The sequence below is a fragment of the Hemicordylus capensis genome, chromosome 3 (genome assembly GCF_027244095.1).
Source record: "Hemicordylus capensis ecotype Gifberg chromosome 3, rHemCap1.1.pri, whole genome shotgun sequence".
Taxonomy (NCBI): domain Eukaryota; kingdom Metazoa; phylum Chordata; class Lepidosauria; order Squamata; family Cordylidae; genus Hemicordylus; species Hemicordylus capensis.
Window position 1 is genome coordinate 247366684 of NC_069659.1, and position 20488 is coordinate 247387171.

General features: G+C 47.8%; 1 protein-coding gene across 1 annotated transcript; it reads right to left on the bottom strand.

The window, feature by feature from the left end:
• Positions 1 to 1202: 1202 nt before the first annotated feature.
• On the bottom strand, positions 1203 to 14371 carry HHEX (hematopoietically expressed homeobox). The gene is made up of 4 exons (XM_053312094.1): positions 13908 to 14371; positions 6534 to 6712; positions 5626 to 5676; positions 1203 to 1523 (listed from the first exon to the last, which is right to left on the bottom strand). Exons 1-4 carry the CDS (start codon positions 14269 to 14271, stop codon positions 1290 to 1292), a joined length of 828 nt encoding a protein of 275 aa, XP_053168069.1. The 5' UTR covers positions 14272 to 14371; the 3' UTR covers positions 1203 to 1289.
• Between the last annotated feature and the right edge of the window lie 6117 nt (positions 14372 to 20488).

Sequence of the window (20488 nt, forward strand, 5' to 3'; positions counted from 1 at the left end):
TATTTGTCCCCCCTTGTTCAATTATAGCTATTCCCCTGCATAGGAAGTTGCCTAATAGAGAGTCAGACCACTGGTCCATCTAGCTCAGTATTGTCTACACTGACTGGCAGTGGCTCTCCAAGGTTTCAGGCTGGAGTCTCTCCCAGCCCGACCTGGAGATGCCAGGGACTGAACCCAAACCTGGGACCTTCTGCATGCAAAGCAGATGCTCTACCACTGAATGATGAGATGACCCCAGTCCCAAAGGAGCAGGACTTTCAAGTCTAAGGTGGCTATGGTTTAGAGCTTATCTTGAGTCCATATATATCTTTAACAATGGGAAAAAGAAATCGAAATCAAGAATTGTTCATCATAAAACGACCTGCATAGTGCATAGCTAGGAAAGCTTCTTTGTTTCTTTTTACACAAATGGGCTGTAAAACAGTGGTGGACTGTAGTCTACTGGTGGTCCATTCATCAATTTCCAGTGGTCCGGCTAGTGATTGGTGGTTGCTGATCCTCTTCAGCAAGAGTGCACCTCAGTATCAATTAACACAGATTAACTATGCCTTATCTGTCAGAAAATCCAGAGTATACACTCTTGTTTTGTACATTTAAAATGGATCAGTAGATCGCCAAGATTCTAGTACAAAGCACAGAGCATTCAAAATGAGGGCAAGCTGCCCTGGCTATGATAATTATGATACGAGTAGAAAATTATCCTCCTTCCTGCCATCAATACTCCCATTATTTAAGAATTCTCTAAGTCTATAGTGTCCACATATCACATATTATACCTGGTTTTCAGTAGATTAGGAAAGTGATCTTGATGGAGCCTGGAACTCCACCCTATCATCATGAAGACAACTCCCATGACCCCATGCAAAACGTCTGTTTCAGTTCTGCATTCCTCTCCATTTGTGAGAGGTTTACAAAAGGGTCCATTTTAGAAGTGACATGCTCTTTGGGAAATCAAGCGTCTGTTTTGATTATGTTTCTTAGCTGGCTAAAGATCACCACGCCTGAAGTCAGTCAGTCATGGAGAAAGATGTAGTCGTATATTCCCAGGGGAATATAGAACTGATCAGTCTACAAATAGAAACAAAAATGAGCTCCTTTCTTCAATAAAAGTCTCTGCCCATTTATCAATGGACTATTTGAACAAAAACACCGATTTTAAAAAAATGTGTTATCCCACCCCCACCCCCCAAACTGATGGATAATTCTTTCCTGTTGTAGCAAGATCATGTTTGTCAACCCAGCTCCTCTTAAAGTGCAAGTGGAGGGAAGGTCCATCCTCAAGGGGGGCACTACTGGTGGGGACCATTGAAATAGACCTTGTCACCTTCAATGTCCACTTCTTGATCAGAATCAGCTGAGATGTCTGAATCCAGCTCTTCCTGGGAGACTGGCGACGGGGTGTACTGTGGCCTGTCTGGAGAAGCCTCTTTATCCCACTTGGGGCTCAGGCAGCCTTCTTGCCTCGGATCCTGGTGACTGTCCCTGCTTTCGGAATCTTCTTTTTTGCTGGCTTGAGGATTTTCCTGAAACAAAAGTGCAAATTAATATGAAGGAAAGGAGATGTATAATGAACCTACAACCAGGAGAGGAAGACACAAGAATAGGCAGGGGAAAGGGGGAGAGGGATTTTCAGACCTGCACCCACAAAAAGCATGCCGATCTGAAGCTGCTGCTTTTAGAAGGTTCAGCACCCGCTCATCTGCCCATGCTGTGCTTTAAACTGCACCTCCCTGGATCCTGGTGCTGGATCCTGCTGCTGTCACATCTAGTATCACCCTCAGACCATTGGTCCATTTAGCCCAGATCTGTCTTCTCCAATGTGAATCATCTCTCCAAGGTCTCAGCAAGTAGCTTTCCCTGATAACTGGGGGAACAGTTTTGCTGCGGTGTCTCATACCTAGCAAAGGGAGAGTAGTTGTCTCTATTCAGCCCATCATCGTGTCCCCCAGTGGCTGTTGCTGATGTCTCCCTTCTATTTCCTTTTAGGGTGCGAGCCTCTTTGGGCCAGGGAACCCTGCTAACTGGGCAAAGAGGCACCTTTTTACCATGGTGATTCTCTTTATTTAGCAGGGGGAGAATAACTGGCCCTATCCACCTCCAGCACAGTACCTCCAGTGACTGTTGCTGGTGTCTATCTTGTGTTTATTTTTAGATTGTGAGCCCTTTGGGGACAGGGATCCATCTTATTTGTTTATTTCTCTGTGTAAACTGCCCTGAGCCATTTTTGGAAGGGCGGTATAGAAATCGAATGAATGAATGAATAAATAAATAAATAAACTATTTTCTTAAATTCATTTTATTAATCATACATAACTACCCAAACAAATACCTATCTATCAACTCTCATAATTACCATGTTCATTACCATTACTAAAAACTTTAACAAAATATAGTTCTAAGTTTACTAATATCTACAAAAGTTAAGAGGGACTTTTTTTTTCCTTATTAGATTTTAATTCTAAATAATCCTTAAACAGGTCTATAAAACATTTTCTTATTCTTTTTTGCTACGTAAACTGCTTTGAAAACTTTTTTGTTGAAAAATAATATATAAGTGATATTTCACAGCTCTGTTTTGCCATCAGAGAATTATTGTTTCCTCAGTTAAATGGACCACACAGTCATTAGCAAAAAATCATGTCATGATTAATAATTATTATTATGCCCAGAGACGTAAGTTTTGGGCGGTATACAAATATGTTAAATAAATAAATAAATATGCAGGTTTTTAAAAACTGTGCTTAAAAACTGTGCAAATATTTTACAGCTCTAATTTGTCTGCCAAATGACCTTAAGATTATAGAAACAAGAAACTGTCCAGAAGGCACAACAGGCAAGATCTTCAGGGTGTTCTGCAAATAATCAAGCTAAATATTTTGTCAGTTTTGCTCCAAGGAAATTACCTGGAATCAATGGATTGAAAGTCAAGCACTGCACTTTAACTGCTTGGTGGATCTCAACCATCCTCATGAGGACACAGGGGCTCTGTCTGGTGTCGTTCTTCACAATCCTTAACAGGGGGGCAGCAAGCACAGCCCCCAGCTACTGCCCTGCCAAGCTCAGAATTGGAAGAGAGGCATTTGTAATGTCAATGCGCATTCTCCTCAGTGTCCTTTTTCTCTCTTTGCATGGCAAACTTCTCCCAAACTGAAGATTGATCTGACCACTGCTACCATGTCCTGGCATATCCATTCTAGTCATGCAGCACAAGCCCAAGAAAGCTCACTCCTTTCAATGGGATTTATTTCCTAGTAAATGCACATAAGATTGCAATCTAAAATATTTCAGCCAGGCTAGTTATACCTTACAGAGTTTTAATTCAGATGTAAGATGTACATCCCAAACAATTGTGCGTCAGACTGGCAGCTTGCACCTGAGCTAGAAGAGACAACTGAAAAAGTGGGCAAGAAAGAGGGAGCCAGATTTATACAGAGGAAGCCATTAGGTAGCACCTCATCTTATGCACATTTACTTGGGAGTAAGCCCCATGGAACATAATGGGCCTTTCTTCACATAGACATGCATAGGAGTGAATTTCACAAATCCACACCAAAGTGTGGTGCTTACTCTTCCAGACAGGGATGCAAATCAGTTTAAGTCCTGGTTTGGCTTTATTGGCTGTAATTATTAATTTCTAACAGGAAAGGTGCCAGGCTCAAGACTGAAACTCCACAAGTTCACTGCTTAGTAACAGAAATGCATTCTACACATCGTATTAGTATTCTGTTCATTCGGAAGGCCTCAGAAATTTTGGGGCTGAGTCTGGACTTGGATTAAGCCCCAAAGGTTTGTAAATCAGGCAACATTACTTTGAAATGTCCCCAGTCAGAAAGTGTGATCTGCAAAACAGTGGAACTAAGATGCTTGTTTTATTGGTTTAAATAGGATTAAACTGGTGTAATGATTAGGATTCCTTGTCCAGCCTCTCAAATATTTTGAATAATATAAACTATAATAATGTCAAAGTAGTACTGTCACCCGATTTTTTTAATTAGTCTATTAAGAGTACAATTTTTTTAATCAATTCACCAATGAATTAATGGATTTAGTATAATTCTATGTGTGTTTACTCAGAAGGAAGTCCTAGAGTATTCAATGAGATTTACTCCCAAGTAAGTGTACTTTCAAGTAAATATACAGAGGATCTGTCTGCCAGACTATAACACTATACATACACTATTGCCTAATAGTAAGCACTGCTGAACATAGTGGGATTCCTGAGTAAACCTGCATCACACCTAGCTGTTAAGCTGCAAAACAAACAAACAAACAAACAATCCACCAATCGGTTTCTAAATTAACACTAGTCCTGAAGGAAAATACCTAGTCTGTTTTTAGATGATGTCCACACATCATCAGGCCCCATTTGAGAAAAAGCATTCTAGGATAGAACAGGGAATGCCTTTTCCTTGGCATCCCCCATCTGCCAAGTTTTTATAAATCCTGATATTAAAACCAAGCAGCTAGAATCGCAACAATTTTCTTATTCACAGGCACAGAATGCAAGGCAGGGATGATCAGCTACTTAAATGTTCGTTTTTATTACCAATGTGCCAGAAACTGCCTGGCACTTGTCTGTTTGTTTTTGGTTTTCATTAACTGATAGAGTTTGCCCAGGTTTTTTCTGCTGTTTGCTTCCTTAACACTGGGAGCAAAGCCCGACATGTTTCCTAGAGGTTTCATTCCTGCAAATTTTGAGCAGGATCTTCCCCAGTTGTGCCAAAGGGGCTGAACAGGGGCCCTCAGAGATGTCCCTGGTGTATAATGTAAACAATTTGTGTAGCCCTCAAAGGTGTCTGGTTCCACCGGCTCAGAGGCTGTGCGAATAACTTGAGAGATCCACTAAACAGTTACTGCAAGGAGACCCATCCGTTTCAGCAGGACTACTCCAGAATACATAACTGAAAGCTTACAATTTCCTTCTGATGGGAAGAAACAAATGTCTTCTTCTCTGGGGAAGAGACAGCAATGAAACCTTCTCCCTGCCTATTTATGTTCTGACCTTTAGAGAAAAAATAAAGATGTACTGATTGATAAAGCCAACTTTTCTCAGAACTAGCATTTCCTAAATGGTTTTCGAATGTTCTGCTTTTGCCTTTTCATTCTGCACGTTCACAAGTGCGCTTAAATGGCCTTCCTGCTGCTCTTCCCTTTTTATGTGAACGTCCAGTCGGGCATTGATACGAAGAGAGGCATTTGTAATGTCAATGCGCCTTCTCCTCAGTGTCCTTTTTCTCTCTTTGCATGGCAAACCGGAATGAAGCAACCGCGGTTTTTAAGTCTATGATGTGAAACGGTCCTTGCAGCGGCGGCCTTTCTGGGGTCCCTTGTGGAAATGCCCTCTGGCTGTGCTCGGCTGGATTATTGGCAACATCCTTCTCTGGGGGCTGCAAGTTAATGCATCATGACTCCAGAATGAGCGCCTACTGCGAGGACAGCCGGCGCTGATCCGAAGCTGCACGAGGAGCATGCGCTGGGGCGAGAGGGACTCCCCTGGATTCCAGCCGGGCCATCTGTTTTCTTAACCGAGATGGGTGAGAACAGCTTCTGCAGGGACAGCGAAGCCCTCGGCAGAAAAGCGATCCCACGACCCGATTTCTATAGGAAGGGGAGCAGCTGGCCTACCTGTTTTAGGCGCCTCCACTTCGCCCGGCGATTTTGAAACCAAGTTTTAACCTAAGTGGTTTAACAGAAAGAGAGCCATGTTAACGCCAGAGAGGTTGAAACAGCCCGCGATCCTATCCACAGCTGCCTGGAAGGAAGTACTGTTGCATTCAATGGGGGTTTCTTTATAAACACGTATTAGGGACGGCTACGCACGTCAAGTCAGGCCGACTTTCTGCTTCAAGGAATCCCTAGAGGGGTCTTTCGTTGGCCCTTTCTTTACTCTTCGTTTAAAGGGGACGGAGCAGGGAGCTTACTTCGGATTTAGCATCTGAACCAGCAGACAACTAAATAAACAAATCCTTTCTGCCCAAGCCCATGGTGTTTGCACCATATTAGCAAGGGACCTAAAAAGTGGAATGGAAGCTAAGGAAGCTAATCCGAAAACGTTCCGGATTTACCCGGAATACATTTGTTTGAGGGGCGACCCACGCCAGTGCGTGAATGCTTTCCTTCAGCGGGAGGGCAGCGTCTCCTGGATCGTGGGCCGGGGAGGAGACACTACGACAGTGATCTTCGGAAGGAAAGGCAGACCCAGCTCATCCCTGAGCTGTTCCCACTCGCGATTAAAAAAGCCCATTCGGCTCGCGCGTGGAAGGCGCCGCAGAGATGGAGGGCGAGCGCTACCCCCAGGGAAGCGCTTGCGGCAGCTCAAGTGGTGTCCCGCCACGTGCCTTTTCTGGAGAATAAGCCCCACGCGGCACAGAGGGACTGGCTTCCGAGCAGGCCTAGGCCGCGGCGGGTGGGCAGCTCTAGTCGGAGAGCCCGAAGAAGTCAAGACACTGGACGGGCCCTGCCTGTCGCTTGTCTCGGGAGGCGTTTGGGATCGGGGCTAATCCCTGCCTGGAGGAGCCGGGCGAACCCCTCACCTGCCTCTCGCTGAGCTGCAGCATCTTGGCCAGGCGCTTCCTCTCGGGCGGGGAGAGGTACTTCTGCGTCTCGAACTTCTTCTCCAGCTCGATGGTCTGGTCGTTGGAGAAGCGCACCTGGCCCCCTTTCCTCTTGTGCAGCGGCCTCTGCATGAACGGGCTCCAGAGCAGCGGCTTCCCTGCGGGAGACACTCTCGGCCCGTTAGTAGGGGGGACCACCGGAGCTCCGCCCTGGGGACGAGGCCGACACGGGCGGAACTTCTCGTCCCCGTTCCTGGCGCCCACATTTCCCCCACCAGACGCTCTATAGAGCCTCTTCCGGGCCTCGCTTGCGCCACTCGGGCAACGTGTGAATACTGCCCTAGGGAGCGTGGTGGTGGCAGAGAACCCGAGCGCACGTTTACCTGTCCGTCATAGGTAGGACGATTAAAGGAGATGCCGACAAGCATCCTTCGCCCATAAGGCTGTACTCTCCGAAGAAAAAGCCCGGCCTTTCTTGTTCGCTGCCGGATTAATGGGAGTGGGGCGGGCATGCGAATGGATTGGCCATTATGACTTTCCAGTCCCCTGGTTCGATTCTGTTCAGACACCCAGGCTTACACTTATTTGACTATTGTTCAACGGGATCTGGGGAGGGGGTGAATTTCACATCACAGTTTTCCCTCCGCAAAAGACTATTCAAACCCGCAAGGAATCACTCTCCCATGTCCGTGGCAGTCAACCCGAAATCACCCGCACTTGGCTTCCTACAGCGCTGAAGATCAGACTCCCCTTTCAGTGAGCGTTGGGCGTTCAACCGATCAGACGATTAAATAATCATCCACTGATTAATCCCATCCGCGGACTAAAGAGCAAAACCCCTGCTAGCTTGGCAAAGAGGCACCTTTTAACGTGGCGATTCTCTTTTATTTAGCAAGGGGAGAGTAACTGGCCCTCTCCACCCCCAGCACAGTACCTCCAGTGACTGTTGCTGGTGTCTGTCTTGTGTTTTTGGTTTTGTGAGCCCGTTGGGGACAGGGTTCCATCTTATGTATTTATTATTTATCTGTGTAAACCGCCCTCAGCCATTTTTGGAAGGGTGGTATAGTAATCGAATAAATTAAACAAACAAACAGATTGCTTAAGTGGTGAGTGAAATTCAATCGGTCTGCAGAATACGGAAATCTCCATACCGCTGCCTTTGATTGTTAGACACCCAAGGCCTTTACAGCCTCATAACCAAAGGCGGCGGCTCCTGGCTAGAAGGGAAGAAAACCCTCGCCCTTTTCTTTTTTCAGTCCTGCTTACAGGAGCACATAGGCACCAAAGCACCAAGCAGGCCTGCGAGTGTGTGTTTGACACAGGTGCCTTTAGCTCACAACCCCACCGAGGAATAAGAATTGCTTCTCTCGTCGGCCACAGCCTGTCCCAAGGAGGGCTGGGCGAAGAAGACAGGCGGCAGGAGGCCCCTCCCGGCTTAGTTTTCACCTTAGGCCTCCTCCAAAGTTCACATCATCAGCCCAGCAGAGGACAGTTAAAGTCATTCACTCCGCAATGGGCTATGGCAACATTTCCGTCAATGTGTTTCCTGTTGGTTCTCTCTCTCTCTCTCTCAGCAGAAGAAAAGGCTTCCTCCCTGCTCTTTCACTGCGCTAACCCAAGCAAGCCACCTCTGAAGGCAAAGTGGGACCATGCTGCAAGCAGCAGCCACGTGGCTGCAGCTTCCCTGCAGCGGGAAGCCTGCCAGTGCCACTGAGGCTCTCATCTGCCTGGACCACAGCCACGGCAAAAGGAACAGCCAGAACGTCCGTCTGGCCCAGCGTTCTGTTTCCAGCGGGGGACAGCTAGATGCCTCCGGGAGGCATGTCAGCACCAGCCTTTCGCTATGGGCCTAGCGAAGGGCTCATCAAATAGGCTTCCGTTCAGACAGCGCGTCTCATAGTCGCTCTGTCCTCCATTCATGTATCTAGTCCCCTTCTAATTAGGACCCAGCCTCTCATCCAGTGACAAAACGTTCCAGAGGTTTAATTTGTCTCTTGTGAAAAACAAGAGCTTTCTTCCCTCGTTTCTACGTTCTTCCCTTTTTATTCTACTACATCAATGTCTCTGGGGGATTCCGAGTTTTATTATTCGAGGGAGACAAGGCTTTCTCCCTGCTCTTCATCATTCCATAAGCCTGGATCTTCTCCCCTCTCTCCCAAGTAAAATCAATCATTTGCTCCCCAAACGAGTAAATTATATGCGAGCAAAACAATCAAATATTCTAGTCCTTGCTGGATTGCACAAGCTCTTTAAAATTATGCTTGTAAGGTGCATTTATAATAAATACCAAGAAAGACTGCGACCCCAAATCATAAATACATTTGTTTTTGAGTAGGACTCGTTGAAAGAAACGGGTGTCATCTCCACGGCGTTTTTAAGAGGCATGGCTTTCCCGTGCCTTTTAATATAAGATTCAAAACCTATAGTAAATTCAAGTTCAACTGTCCACTGTTGAGCTCCGCTGTTTTCTAATCCGCATTCAATGATTCACTACGTGTATCACAGCAATCGCAGGAGGTGATGTCTAACTACCAATGGCAGCGACACCCTTCGCCTTCCCTTAGTTATGGAACAATACATTTAAATTACCATGTGAAGACTCACTGCTCAAGCTGAGCTCCGACTTCAGCTCTGTTTTAATGACACTGATCTCCACCTAAATGGGTTCAGAGGTGCAAAGTTTGAGGAGCAACTCCTCACATTTATTTGTGCAGGGGGGAGGGAGAAAATGGGTTTGGGGAATTGAAGATATGGATTATTGGGGAGGGGGTGGCTTCAGTAAAATGAAGAGGAAACTCTTCGTGCTTAGGGAGGATCTAAACCCCTGAACAGTTTTGCTATAAGACTGCAAATTTCAACTAACAGATCTTGCATCTGGATCCTGAGCACGTTTACTTGGAAGTAAAACGCTTTATTTTCTAGATAAATTCCATTCATAATCTATAAACTCCATTAATTGCATTGATGGGAAAGTTAGAAATCAAATGTATTTTCAAATATGTTTAAAATTGGATTTAATTAAATGAAAATACAGAATAGCAACACTCCCTTATACAGCGCGTTCGAATGTTCAAAACTGTATATATTTCCCCAATAATCCATATAACAAATGTGTAAGGTAGGTCAGTATTAATCAGGATCCATCCAAATACTTTGGTTTGTCGATTACAAAGTAAACCAGTTTAAGTGAAAAAAGTGTTGATCCAAGTGAATAGAACGAACTTCACTCACAGTAGTCTTTATTACATCTCCAGATAAAATTGATTCTAATCTAGATTAAGTAACATCCCGATTCTTGTTTGGAAGTAAGTCTCAGTTCTTTCTATGAAATTTACATCCACGCATGTTTGGGAGTGTACCTTAAAATAAGAGGACTACAGGAAATGCTCAAGCACAAAATAGGGTTTTAGAGCCTGATATCCAAACAAGCTTTACTTGCAAAATCCCATTGAAATGCATAGATTTGTTTTTGTTCTTAATGAAGTGGATTGTTCTGCAATCTTATTGTTAATTAAGATAAGGTGCCTGGCTATCTCTGTGGGGAGCAGATAGAGAGAAGAGGGGTAGTGTGGAAATTTGGATTTAAATGTACCTACACTGTGTACATATGCCAGCAATGAAAATACTAGGCAAGTCGCCAGCTCCCAGCCTCAGTTTCCCCATCTGTGTAAGAGGAATGACAACTGGAGAGGAGAGCTGGTCTTGTGGTAGCAAGCATGACTTGTCCCCATAGCTAAGCAGGGTCTGCCCTGGTTGCAAATGAAAGAGAGACTAGAAGTGTGAGCACTGCAAGATATTCCCCTCAGGGGATGGAGCCGCTCTGGAAAAGTAGAAGGTTTCAAGTTCCCTCCCTGGCTTCTCCAAGATAGGGCTGAGAGAGACTCCTGCCTGCAACCTTGGAGAAGTAGCTGCCAGTCTGTGAAGACAATACTGAGCTAGACTCAGTTTATGGCAGCTTCCTATGTAACTGCCCGGCCTCATTTCCCACTATTGTAATGATAAGCATGTTCATGAGCCTGTTCGCTCTCAACCTCTGATAAGAATTCAACGGTCTCTCCTAGAATCTTCTTAATGTCCCCGTCACGACAACCCTACAAGGTAGGACGCTATTCTTCTAATAGACTGAGGCTATGGCTGCTTACTCTGAAATAAATCCCAGTGACTCCAACAGGATTTATTCCTAAATAGATCTACCTACGATTACAGCCCAACGTTGGGTAATCCAGTTGAAAATCTTGAGCACGGAGGTGTAATATTCCAGTGGGACTTGATTTCTGAATAGAGGGCCTGCGCAACGCCATCCTAAGCACTTTGAAGGAGTTTAAGAGAATTACTCCCTAACACTGGCGATTAAAATTGAACCTTGAGGACTCGAGGAAGCGAGAGGAGTTCAGGTGGCTATAACTTCCTGGTAACGAAACCGATTTAAGAGGGTTCAAAAGGAAGTCGTAGTCCTAGGCACAGTTACTTGAGAGGAAGCCCCTTTGAACACCGAGGGCCTTACTTCCAAGTAAACACGCACAGGATCGGGCTTGTTGTGGGACACCACCGCCATAAGGACTCAGACCGGCTGAGTTCAGAAGGTCTCCCTTTGGGTGTTTGTGTTTCTGTCTGACAGAAGCCTTTGAAAATGCAACATTGTTATTCAAGATTTCGTTTGCGTCAGGCTTTAGTAATTCTGGTGAAAACAGGTTGGGTTTTCCCCCCCTCCCCTCTCTTTTTCTTTTTAAGGAAGCAACGAGTTATTTTAGCTGTCATAATGCCCCATCCCACACAGAGGAAATGAACAATATCAGAAAAACGGATCCGGGCTATCAGAAGCCGAGTGTTTCCTGAATTTGTCTGTATTGAGGATGTCGATAAAATAATCAGCAGTGTGCACGACTCCCGGGGAAGAGCCTGCTCCGGGCGGCCAGGAAAACACTTAACAGCTTCTGAGCCCAGATTTACTCCTATCAAGAGCTCAAGATATCCTGTATGAACGGAAAGGGTCAGCCAGCCTCTCAGACTGCACGAACGAAAGCCAATCCTGCAATCTTAAAACGCTCCAACATGCGGGGAGGTGGCGGGGGAGAAAGAGGGCAGAAAATCGAGGCCTTGCGAAGCTCAGTTTTGCCCTACCTATCAATGGGGCCGTGACCCCCTCCCCGGCGCCTCAGAAACTGCAATAGAGAGAGACAATCGAGACATTCTAATCTTTCTTGGGTCCGGGGTGAGTCAGGTTTTGTACTAAGCTGGGCAGGACCTAAAGTCAAGAGCGAAACTCGCAAACCACTTAAGCCGATTTACTTGAAAGTAAGCTCGCAGGTGTTCGTGGGTTTTATTTCCTGACGCGTGTTAAGGTGTCCTCACAATAAATACCAGTGACCGATTCCGACAAACTGATGCCCAACTACGTATCTTGAGGCTGCAGCATTGCCATGCACATCTCTGTTAAGCAAAGCCCACGGAAACAGTGGGACGGCAGGCACTTACTTCTAAAGAAACAGGCATAAGGCTAGTCCTGCTAGAATCGATTCACAGCCAGCATCACGGTGCTACAAGCACGTACGGGAAGCACACTCAATGACGCTGACTTCCAAGTCCAGGAACGCAGATAGAATCAGTATGAAAACCATCACAAATACACCCCGCTTGTGGGCTGTTGATCTCCGTGCAAGTCATTTCAGTTCGGAATTTCAGCTCTCGCTACAAATATCTCATATGGGCCATTCTCCGATTCCAGAAGGGGGTAGCAGGGCCACCGTTCGAATCAAGGGGGCAAATGGGCGGGCACCCCTTTTATCTGTTGTGATAAACGCCACTGGCTGATGAAGACATCCTGACTCAATTTACTTGAGGAAATCCCATTGAAACTGGGCATGCCTAACTTGTCCTTTCAATTTCAATGGGCCTTCCTTGAGTAAATTTAGTCAGGATGTCAGCCAGTGTTTTTAGGAGGTTACAGTAAGAGCATAATTTGGCTAACTTGGGTAGGGGGCGGGGCTCAGGAGGTGGGGCTTATAGGTTTCATTACCCCGCCCCATCTTCTGAATTATATATTTCAGTTACTGGGTCGCAGTTTTAGCCTGTTGTGGCAGAAATGGCAGCATGCTGTAAACACGTAAGGGGGGGCCATCCCCACCCCGTATCCTAAATTACTGATATATTTAAAATATTTATATACCACCCGAAACTTATGTTGCTGAGCAGTTTACAATAAAAAGCTCTACAAACGAAAACAAACGTTTTAAAAGGATTGTTAAATAACTGGATTTGCTTAAATGCTGTCCTTAAGAATAACCTGCCCCTTACTTTTTTGGCAGCCCCCCTTAAAAAAAACCCTTTAGGTTGCCTTGCGGCCCCTGAAAGACCAACCGACTGATGGTAGCTTTGGTGGTGGGCCAACTCCCCGTCCTTCGTTTTTTTCTTAAGATCCAGCATGGTGTAGTGGTTAGAGTGCTGGACTAGGACAGGGGAGACCCAAGTTCAAATCCCCATTCAGCCATGAAACTAGCTAGCTGGGTGACTCTGGGCCAGTCACTTCTCTCTCAACCTAACCTACTTCACAGGGTTGTTGTGAAAGAGAAACTCAAGTATGTAATACACCGCTCTGGGCTCCTTGGAGGAAGAGCGGGATATAAATGTAATAATAATAATAACAACAACAACAACAACGGACTGATGGTAGCTTTGGTGGGCCAGAACTCCCCTTCCTTCGGGTAGACCTAACCGTGGGGAGGGAGGGCTCTGCTCCCCTAAATTTTTCTGCCACAGACTGTGAGGGGCCACAACTAGGCACACTATTTTCGGAGAGGCAGACCAAGCCGGTAGCTGTCAGTGAGGCGCGGCAGAGCCGGATGACCCCCCCAACCAAGGCCCATGCCCAGAAGTACGTCCTTTTACTCCAGAATAAATAATCCGGAGCAGCAGCCTGAACCCCGTGGTTGTGCGCTGCAGTGCTAATAAGTAGTACCCAAACTCTCTGTCAGCTGGAGCTGTTCTGAATGTTAGTCCCCAGGCATGTCATTTTAAGAGATCGCATATGTACACTTGTATATGCTTGTGAACATAAAACATATATAAACATTCCAAAATCCTACGCCAGATCCCCCCGTTACCAACCAATCATTATTCTGCGAAGGTCACGGCGGGTAGACTCCGAAGGGCACGGTGTTTCGGGAGGAACTAATGCGGGGTCTGAAGACTGAGGGCAGTTCTAGCACTTCAGCGGCTCCTCTTACCCCGGAGTACCTAGTCTGAGTCGCGCGCCTTCGGTCTCCCAGCCCTTCAGATCCCCTCGCAGACCCAAGCCCACACGCCGCACCCCCCGCCCCGCTCCGCCCCGCGATCCGATCCGGCGGCGCTGCTTACCCAGAGGGTCGTGACGAATGAGGGCGTGAGCGTAATCCCCGACCGCGCGAGGATGAAAGGGGTAGAGAGGGGGCCCGGCTGCAGTGCCATAGGGGCCCGACCCATAGGTGGCTGCTGCAGCCAGGGGGTGCGAGAAGGCCGGGTGGATCGGAGTCGGCTCGTAGATGGGGGTCCGGTAGGAGGCCACCAGGCTGGTGAAGGAGGAGTTGGGCGACGGCAGGGTTGGCGGCGGCGGCGGCACCGGGGCCCCCCTGCCCAGGATGTCCTCGATGTAGAAGGGTGTGGGGTGCACGGGCTGCAGCAGCGGCGTCGGCGCGTATAGCGGGGGCACGGCGGCCGGGCCGGGCGGCTGGTGGTACTGCATGGCTGGTCTGGTGTCGCCTGGGCGCCTCCCTCTGGTCCCGAACTCGCCGCCTGGCTTTGGCACGCCGCTTCTCCGGGCACCGCGAGGGTCTTCCTTTTCGCTCCCAGCTGCAGCAAGTTCCAATCTTTCTGGTGGCGCGGCGGCTGCCTGCTGGGCGGAGCCACTTCCTGCCAAGGCTGCTGCTGGCCAATGAGCCCTCTGGGCAAAAGACGGAGCCACGCCCACAGCCTGAGCCCCGCCCCCAGTTCCCGCAGTGCCAATCCACAGCCGCGGACGGAGCGACAGCCGGGAGAATCCGCAAGGAAACCGCGTGTCGGGGCCGCCTTTAGGATTCCTTCTCCTCCCCGCCACCCCCCTTGTGTTGATCGGGCAGAAGCACAAGTGGCTCATGTTTCCCAGCATGGAGCCATGGGGAAAGGTGCACGTACTGCCTGCTGAAAACACCGCGGCACACACACCGCTCCAGAAAGAGAGACCGGCATGGCAGCCTTTTGCTTACTCTAGGAGGGGGACCTGGTGGATCCAGTCCTGGACTCTGACTCGAAGTCCCCACCTAGTGCCTCTGAATACGCGTCGCCTGCATTTTTGCAAGACACAAGCTCCAGCTACCTTGTTCTTACGACTGCAGACTCCAAAGGCAAGTGCTACGACTGGCTTCCTAACAGACTCTCTGTACTGGAACATAGCCTACGAATCTCGTGTTAACGGACTCAGTCTTGAGGCACACCTTGACATCTCAAAGGCAGTTTTGCCGACGACTTCCCCGGACTGTACACAAAATTTTCTCTTCCCCCGCCCTCCGCTTTACCCTCACACAACAACCTTGTGAGGTAGTTCAGGCTAAGAAACAGTGGCCGGCCGAGGGCACATACCCATGAAGCTTCATGGCTGGGTGGTGGTGGGGGACTCAAATCATTATCCTCCACCGCACCCTCCCCTGGGGAGACAAGGGCTTGCAGGCGAGCCAAAATCTGCTCCCGCCTCCTCCTTTCCCCACCCTGCTCCGCTCTACCACCAAGCTTGGCACCGATCCTGTGCAGAGGGAGGTCAGTACACATCCAATCCTCTCTTGGCACTAAGTCTCGCTGGATTCCGTGGGGCTTACTACTTCCTAGAAGGGGTGCCTCGTCTGTCGGCGGCTTGCTTTGCTTGCAGACATCAGCTGGATGCCTTGGCAACGCTTCTTCGTAGCGTTATCTAGAGGTTTGCTCTGATTCTTCTAAGGAACCAGAAAAGGCACTCTGCATACGCACCATAGAATCATAGATGACACTAGAAGGGGAAGGGGGAAATAGCCCTCTCAGAACAAGTAGCTCGCCCCCGCCGGAATTCTCTATCAACTTGAATGGAAGGTATTCTCTACATACGCAGTCTCAGAGTGCTTTTATTTATTATTCAAACAATTAATACACATTAAAAGCTGTGTGTATTTATGTGTGTGGGTGTATAAAATACAAAGTTACCGAATAAATACACACACACACACACACTTATATATATACACACACAAATATGTAGCAAGCATGATTTGTCCCCTTTGCTAACCAAGGTCTGCCCTGGTTTGCATTTGAATGAGAGACTACATTTGTGGGCACTGTAAGAACTTCCTCTTAGGGGCGGGCCAGCCGCTCTGGGAAGAGCAGCTGCCTTCTTGCATGCAGAAGGTTCCAGGTTCCCTCCCTGGCATCTCCAAGATACGGCTGAGAGAGATTCCCGCCTGCAACCTTGGAGAAGCCGCTGCCAGCCTGTGAAGACAATACTGAGCTTGATAGACCAAAGGTCTAAGGCAGGTTCCTATGCTCATATTTTCCTGTGGGGAGAGGGAGGGGGTTTCTTCTGGCTCACTTCCGTTTTTGTTGAGGAAGATGGGGACATTAATGTGAATACACTATTATTTTTCTTTCACGAATCTAACATGTGGGACAAAGACAGTTTTCCTCCCAATGAAATTCACTGTTTCCTGCTTCCCCCCGCCTGCTGCCTCCACTGCATAGGCTCAGAGACACTCTCGCCTTCAGCGAATCTAGGACATTCCCAAAGAGTCCGGGGGCTGACCTCTGAGTCCGGCCATGTCACAGTTGCCCCCGCCCACTCCACTAGTTCTCTCTCCTCTGTATTTTGATGGTGGCAAAATCTTGTCGTCCAGGAATGTAACTTCTCCTTCCTCCCCGCCCTCCCTCCCTCTGGTGTTCCCTCTAACAGAGATCCCCAGATGTTTTGGACTACAACTCCCATAATCCCCAAGCAAAAGCCATTGAGGCTGGCTGTAGTCAACAACATCTGGGAATCCCTGTTAGAGGGAACACTGCCCCCTCCCCCCCCATCGCCCAGCCCATTCTCAACGCGACTAATCTGCCAGATTGTGCTTGATTTGGGACAATCAGCTCCTTCCGCAGGCGGCCTGCCCCTACTCACGTGCAGGGAAAAGCTGCTGATGGCTTTAACGAGGCTCCTCCGTCTCCGCCCCCCAACAGCCCTTTTATCAGGACCGCTGGCCAGGGGCGAACTGATTGAGCCTGTTGACAGAACAACATCTCCCCCTCCGGCCTCACTGTGGTTAGGGGGAGAAGGACGGAGAGGAGGGCCTGGGGCGTCAGACTGGCAAGGCACGGCTTCCTGTCCCAGCCACGCCGTCAGACGCTGGAGTCTTCCACACACCAGGCTCAAAGGGTCATGAGGTGGCGGTGCTTGGCTTGTGGTAGCAGAAGAAGGGTGCGAATAGGTGCTAGACAAGCCAAGTGAGAACGTTTTTTTCCCAAACATTTGAAGCTATTATTCTACCGAGTCGGACCGTTGGTCGCTCTAGCTCAGTATCGTCGACACTGACTGGCAGCGGCTTTCCAGGTTTGCATGCAGGAATCTCTCCCAGCCCTACCTGGAGATTCCAGGGACTGCAGGTGGGACCTTCTGTATGCAAAGCAGATGCTCTGCCACTGACCTGAGTCCCCATTGCCTTAATCAAAACCAGGTTTTCGTTAAAGGAATGGGGCGGGGAGAGATTATGCAGACACGTACCTGGAAGCACGTTTTACAGGTGTGGATAGCACTCACAGCCCGATCCCCTGTGTTGTACACACTTATTTAGATGTACGTTCCACTGAACTCAATGGGAGAGACTTACTTCCAAGTAAAGGCAAAGGTAAAGTGTGGGTGCGACTCCTGGCGACCACAGAGCCCTGTGTTTTTTCTTTGGTAGAATACACAAGGGGTTTACCATTGCCTTCTCCCGCCGCAATTTGAGATGATAAGAACATAAGAACAGCCCTGCTGGATCAGGCCGAAGGCTCATCCAGTCCAGCATCCCGTTTAGCACAGTGGCCCACCAGATGCCGCTGGAAGCCACAGGCAGGAGTAGAGGGCATCCCCTCTCTCCTGCTCTTACTCCCCTGCAACTGGTACCCAGATGCACCCAGCCACGGAGGCTGGAGGTGGCCCCATGATGCTTTCAGCATCTTCCTATATGTCTGCTGCCCGATATAGGTGTTTCTCATAGTCTGGGAAACATACCAGCGGGAATTCGAATTGGCAACCTCATGTTTGCTAGGTAAGTCATTTCCCGCTGTGCCCTTAGGTGCCATGCTGCTTCCCAGTAGAGGGCCTGTTCACATGCGACTGGATCCCATGGACTTTTACTCGGAAGTAAGTCATGTCGAATTCGATCGTACTCCTTCCCAAGTAAATGTGCAGTAAGTGTAAGGCCCGCATTCTTACGAGTTAAGTGTCTGGTCAGTTCCGGTTTCTGCATAGAAAGTGGGGAAGAATAACTCCAAAAGAAAAAAAGCGGACTCTGAAAAAGTTGGGCCGTCTCCATCCATTCCGATAAATGGGGAGCTTTTCTCCTTAACCCCGACGACTTGTCGCTGCATAGCACGTTTCCCAACCTCTGCTCCTTTTAAAACACATTTGCATGACAAATACATTAACAATGGTTAGTTAATTGTTTTTCTTTCGTTTATTGGAAACACACTTCCATCGAGGAACTCACTTTCCCCAGGAAAAGAATCTAATTTTCCCTCCTCCCCTACCCAGCTCCAAGTCGTTGATTCAAGGAAAACCATGGGGCGGGGAGTGGTGGATAATTTCTCTCTTGAAACGGATACACCTATTTCCCCCTGTATATGATCGATACTTTCAAAAAGTGAGAACATCAGAAAACCGAAGATTGCTTGGACACGACAGCTGTTGCATTTGTATGTATCCTTAGTGCTAAATATTCCCCCGCCTTAAATCCACAAGGAACCTAACAAGAAAGCAAGCTGTTAAAAAGATGAGGTGTTGAAATTGAAACATAATTTAATACACACCAGTCCTAAGCATATTTATTCCTAACGAAGTCGGTCCCATTGATTTCCATGGAATGTTCATACAAAACGAGCCTTAAGAACTCTTGAGAGGGTGCTTAGAACCTTGCCAGCTGCCAAAAGGTCACCTCCCTGGCTTTTGTTGTTGGTGTCTTATAAATATCAGGTATACGTAACCGAAGCCCATACTTTTGATTACTTTTCTGGCTACAATTAGATCCCTTAAGGTCGGGGTATTTTTTTCCGCCTTCCATGGGAATTAGCTAATATTTTCATCTGGAAGCGTTGGATTTGCAGTTTGATTTATTTAATGCAGGCGCAGTAAAAGGCCGACCCGCTGCCCTTCTCAATCACGATGTGTATGATAGGAACTAATCAAAATATCAAGGGGGGCCCTCAATATTTTTACAAGCTAGTCCGTCAAAAGTGGAAGAAGGCGGGGACCAAAGCCCATTTTTTGCTGTATTGCTGGGAGTGGGAACCAACTAAACAGGAGAAGAGATTATTCTTTGGTGACTTTTATACAAGCAATAGGCCTTGTTAAAAGGAAGTTTCAATAGCCAAGTTATTGCATTCCTGGGCTGCTGCATAATCCCCAACAAGGGGGGGGGAATCCGCACTTTTACTCCCCCAAACACATCCACCACTTTCCCGATCCAATCACACTTTTCTAGAGATTGAAAACCATTAAATCCAGCCCTCCCCGAAATGTCGCATTTGTTGAGCTACATAATTTTTAATATCACTCCCGTCCGTTTTACAGCCGATTGTATTCTTTTTATAGCCGTTCGGGGCTCCCAAAACCCGGGCTTTTTCTTTTTGCCCTCCAAAGGTGTCCCCGTAAGTTTTTTCACACAGTCAGAACTCATAAAACTGAACAGTTGTGACTTTTTAATGCAAAAGGGCTTGAAGTTTCAATTTTTCCACTCTGCTGGATACTCAAACCAATAAAATATACATGAGATTTTAATTATTTTCTGGATAAAATAAAACTTCCTCCCTCCGTCTCTCTTTTTGCGGGGCGGGGGGGAGAACATGTGTTTGGGGCTGTCCTGAAGGCGATTGCAGAGGTCATCCGCAGTTTCGAATGCAACCGGAGAAGACAGCGGAAGGCGAGCGATGGTGCTGGCGACTGGTGAGGCGTCGCGGTTGCCATTTGGAAGCCCTGGACCGTTTTCGGAAAGTGGGCGATGATACCCAAGTTAGAGCCCTGAGCCTAAGCCCGAGTTAGGCACTCTGTGGCATTTGACCCCTCCCCGCTTTAAAATCCGTGTTGTCCATACTGATGACATGACATTGACATTGCACATCCGTGGCCAGAAGCCATTTAGAGCCTTTAGAGCCATTAGCGCCCCCGCGCGGGCACACGCACTCCCCCCCCTCCAGATCCCCTATTTAGTCTGGCTTTGCTTCGGAGGAATTGCCATTTCTACTTTGGAGTGTTGGGGGTTTCCCAATACTACCACTGGACAATTGCAAAGTTATAGAAGATCACGTCGGGTTAGCAGAGCGCTGACATTCTTTAGGGGGGATTTTTTTTTTTAAAACAAGAGACCTTGACTTTGAGCTGTAGATGCAGAAACGCGCTGTCATCCATAAATCACCAAGTACACCTTGCACCACACAGTGGTCAGGTCAAGTCCTTGCTTTGTATTTGGTCATAAGCCATTATTATTGTATTTAGTCATAGTCAAAGGAAATACCTGCCTAATAAGGGCTAGACCAGGGGTGGAAACCCAAGGCTGTCCAGCTGTTGTTGGACTACAAATCCCATCACCCTCAGCTGCTTGCGGGGGTGATACGAGTTGTAATCTAACAACAGCTGGACAGCCTCAGATTTGCCACCCCGTGGCTAGGGTGTTCAGTGTTGTGACCCCTGCTCTTCTGTGTGGAGTAGTTCAACTTTTGGTAGTTCT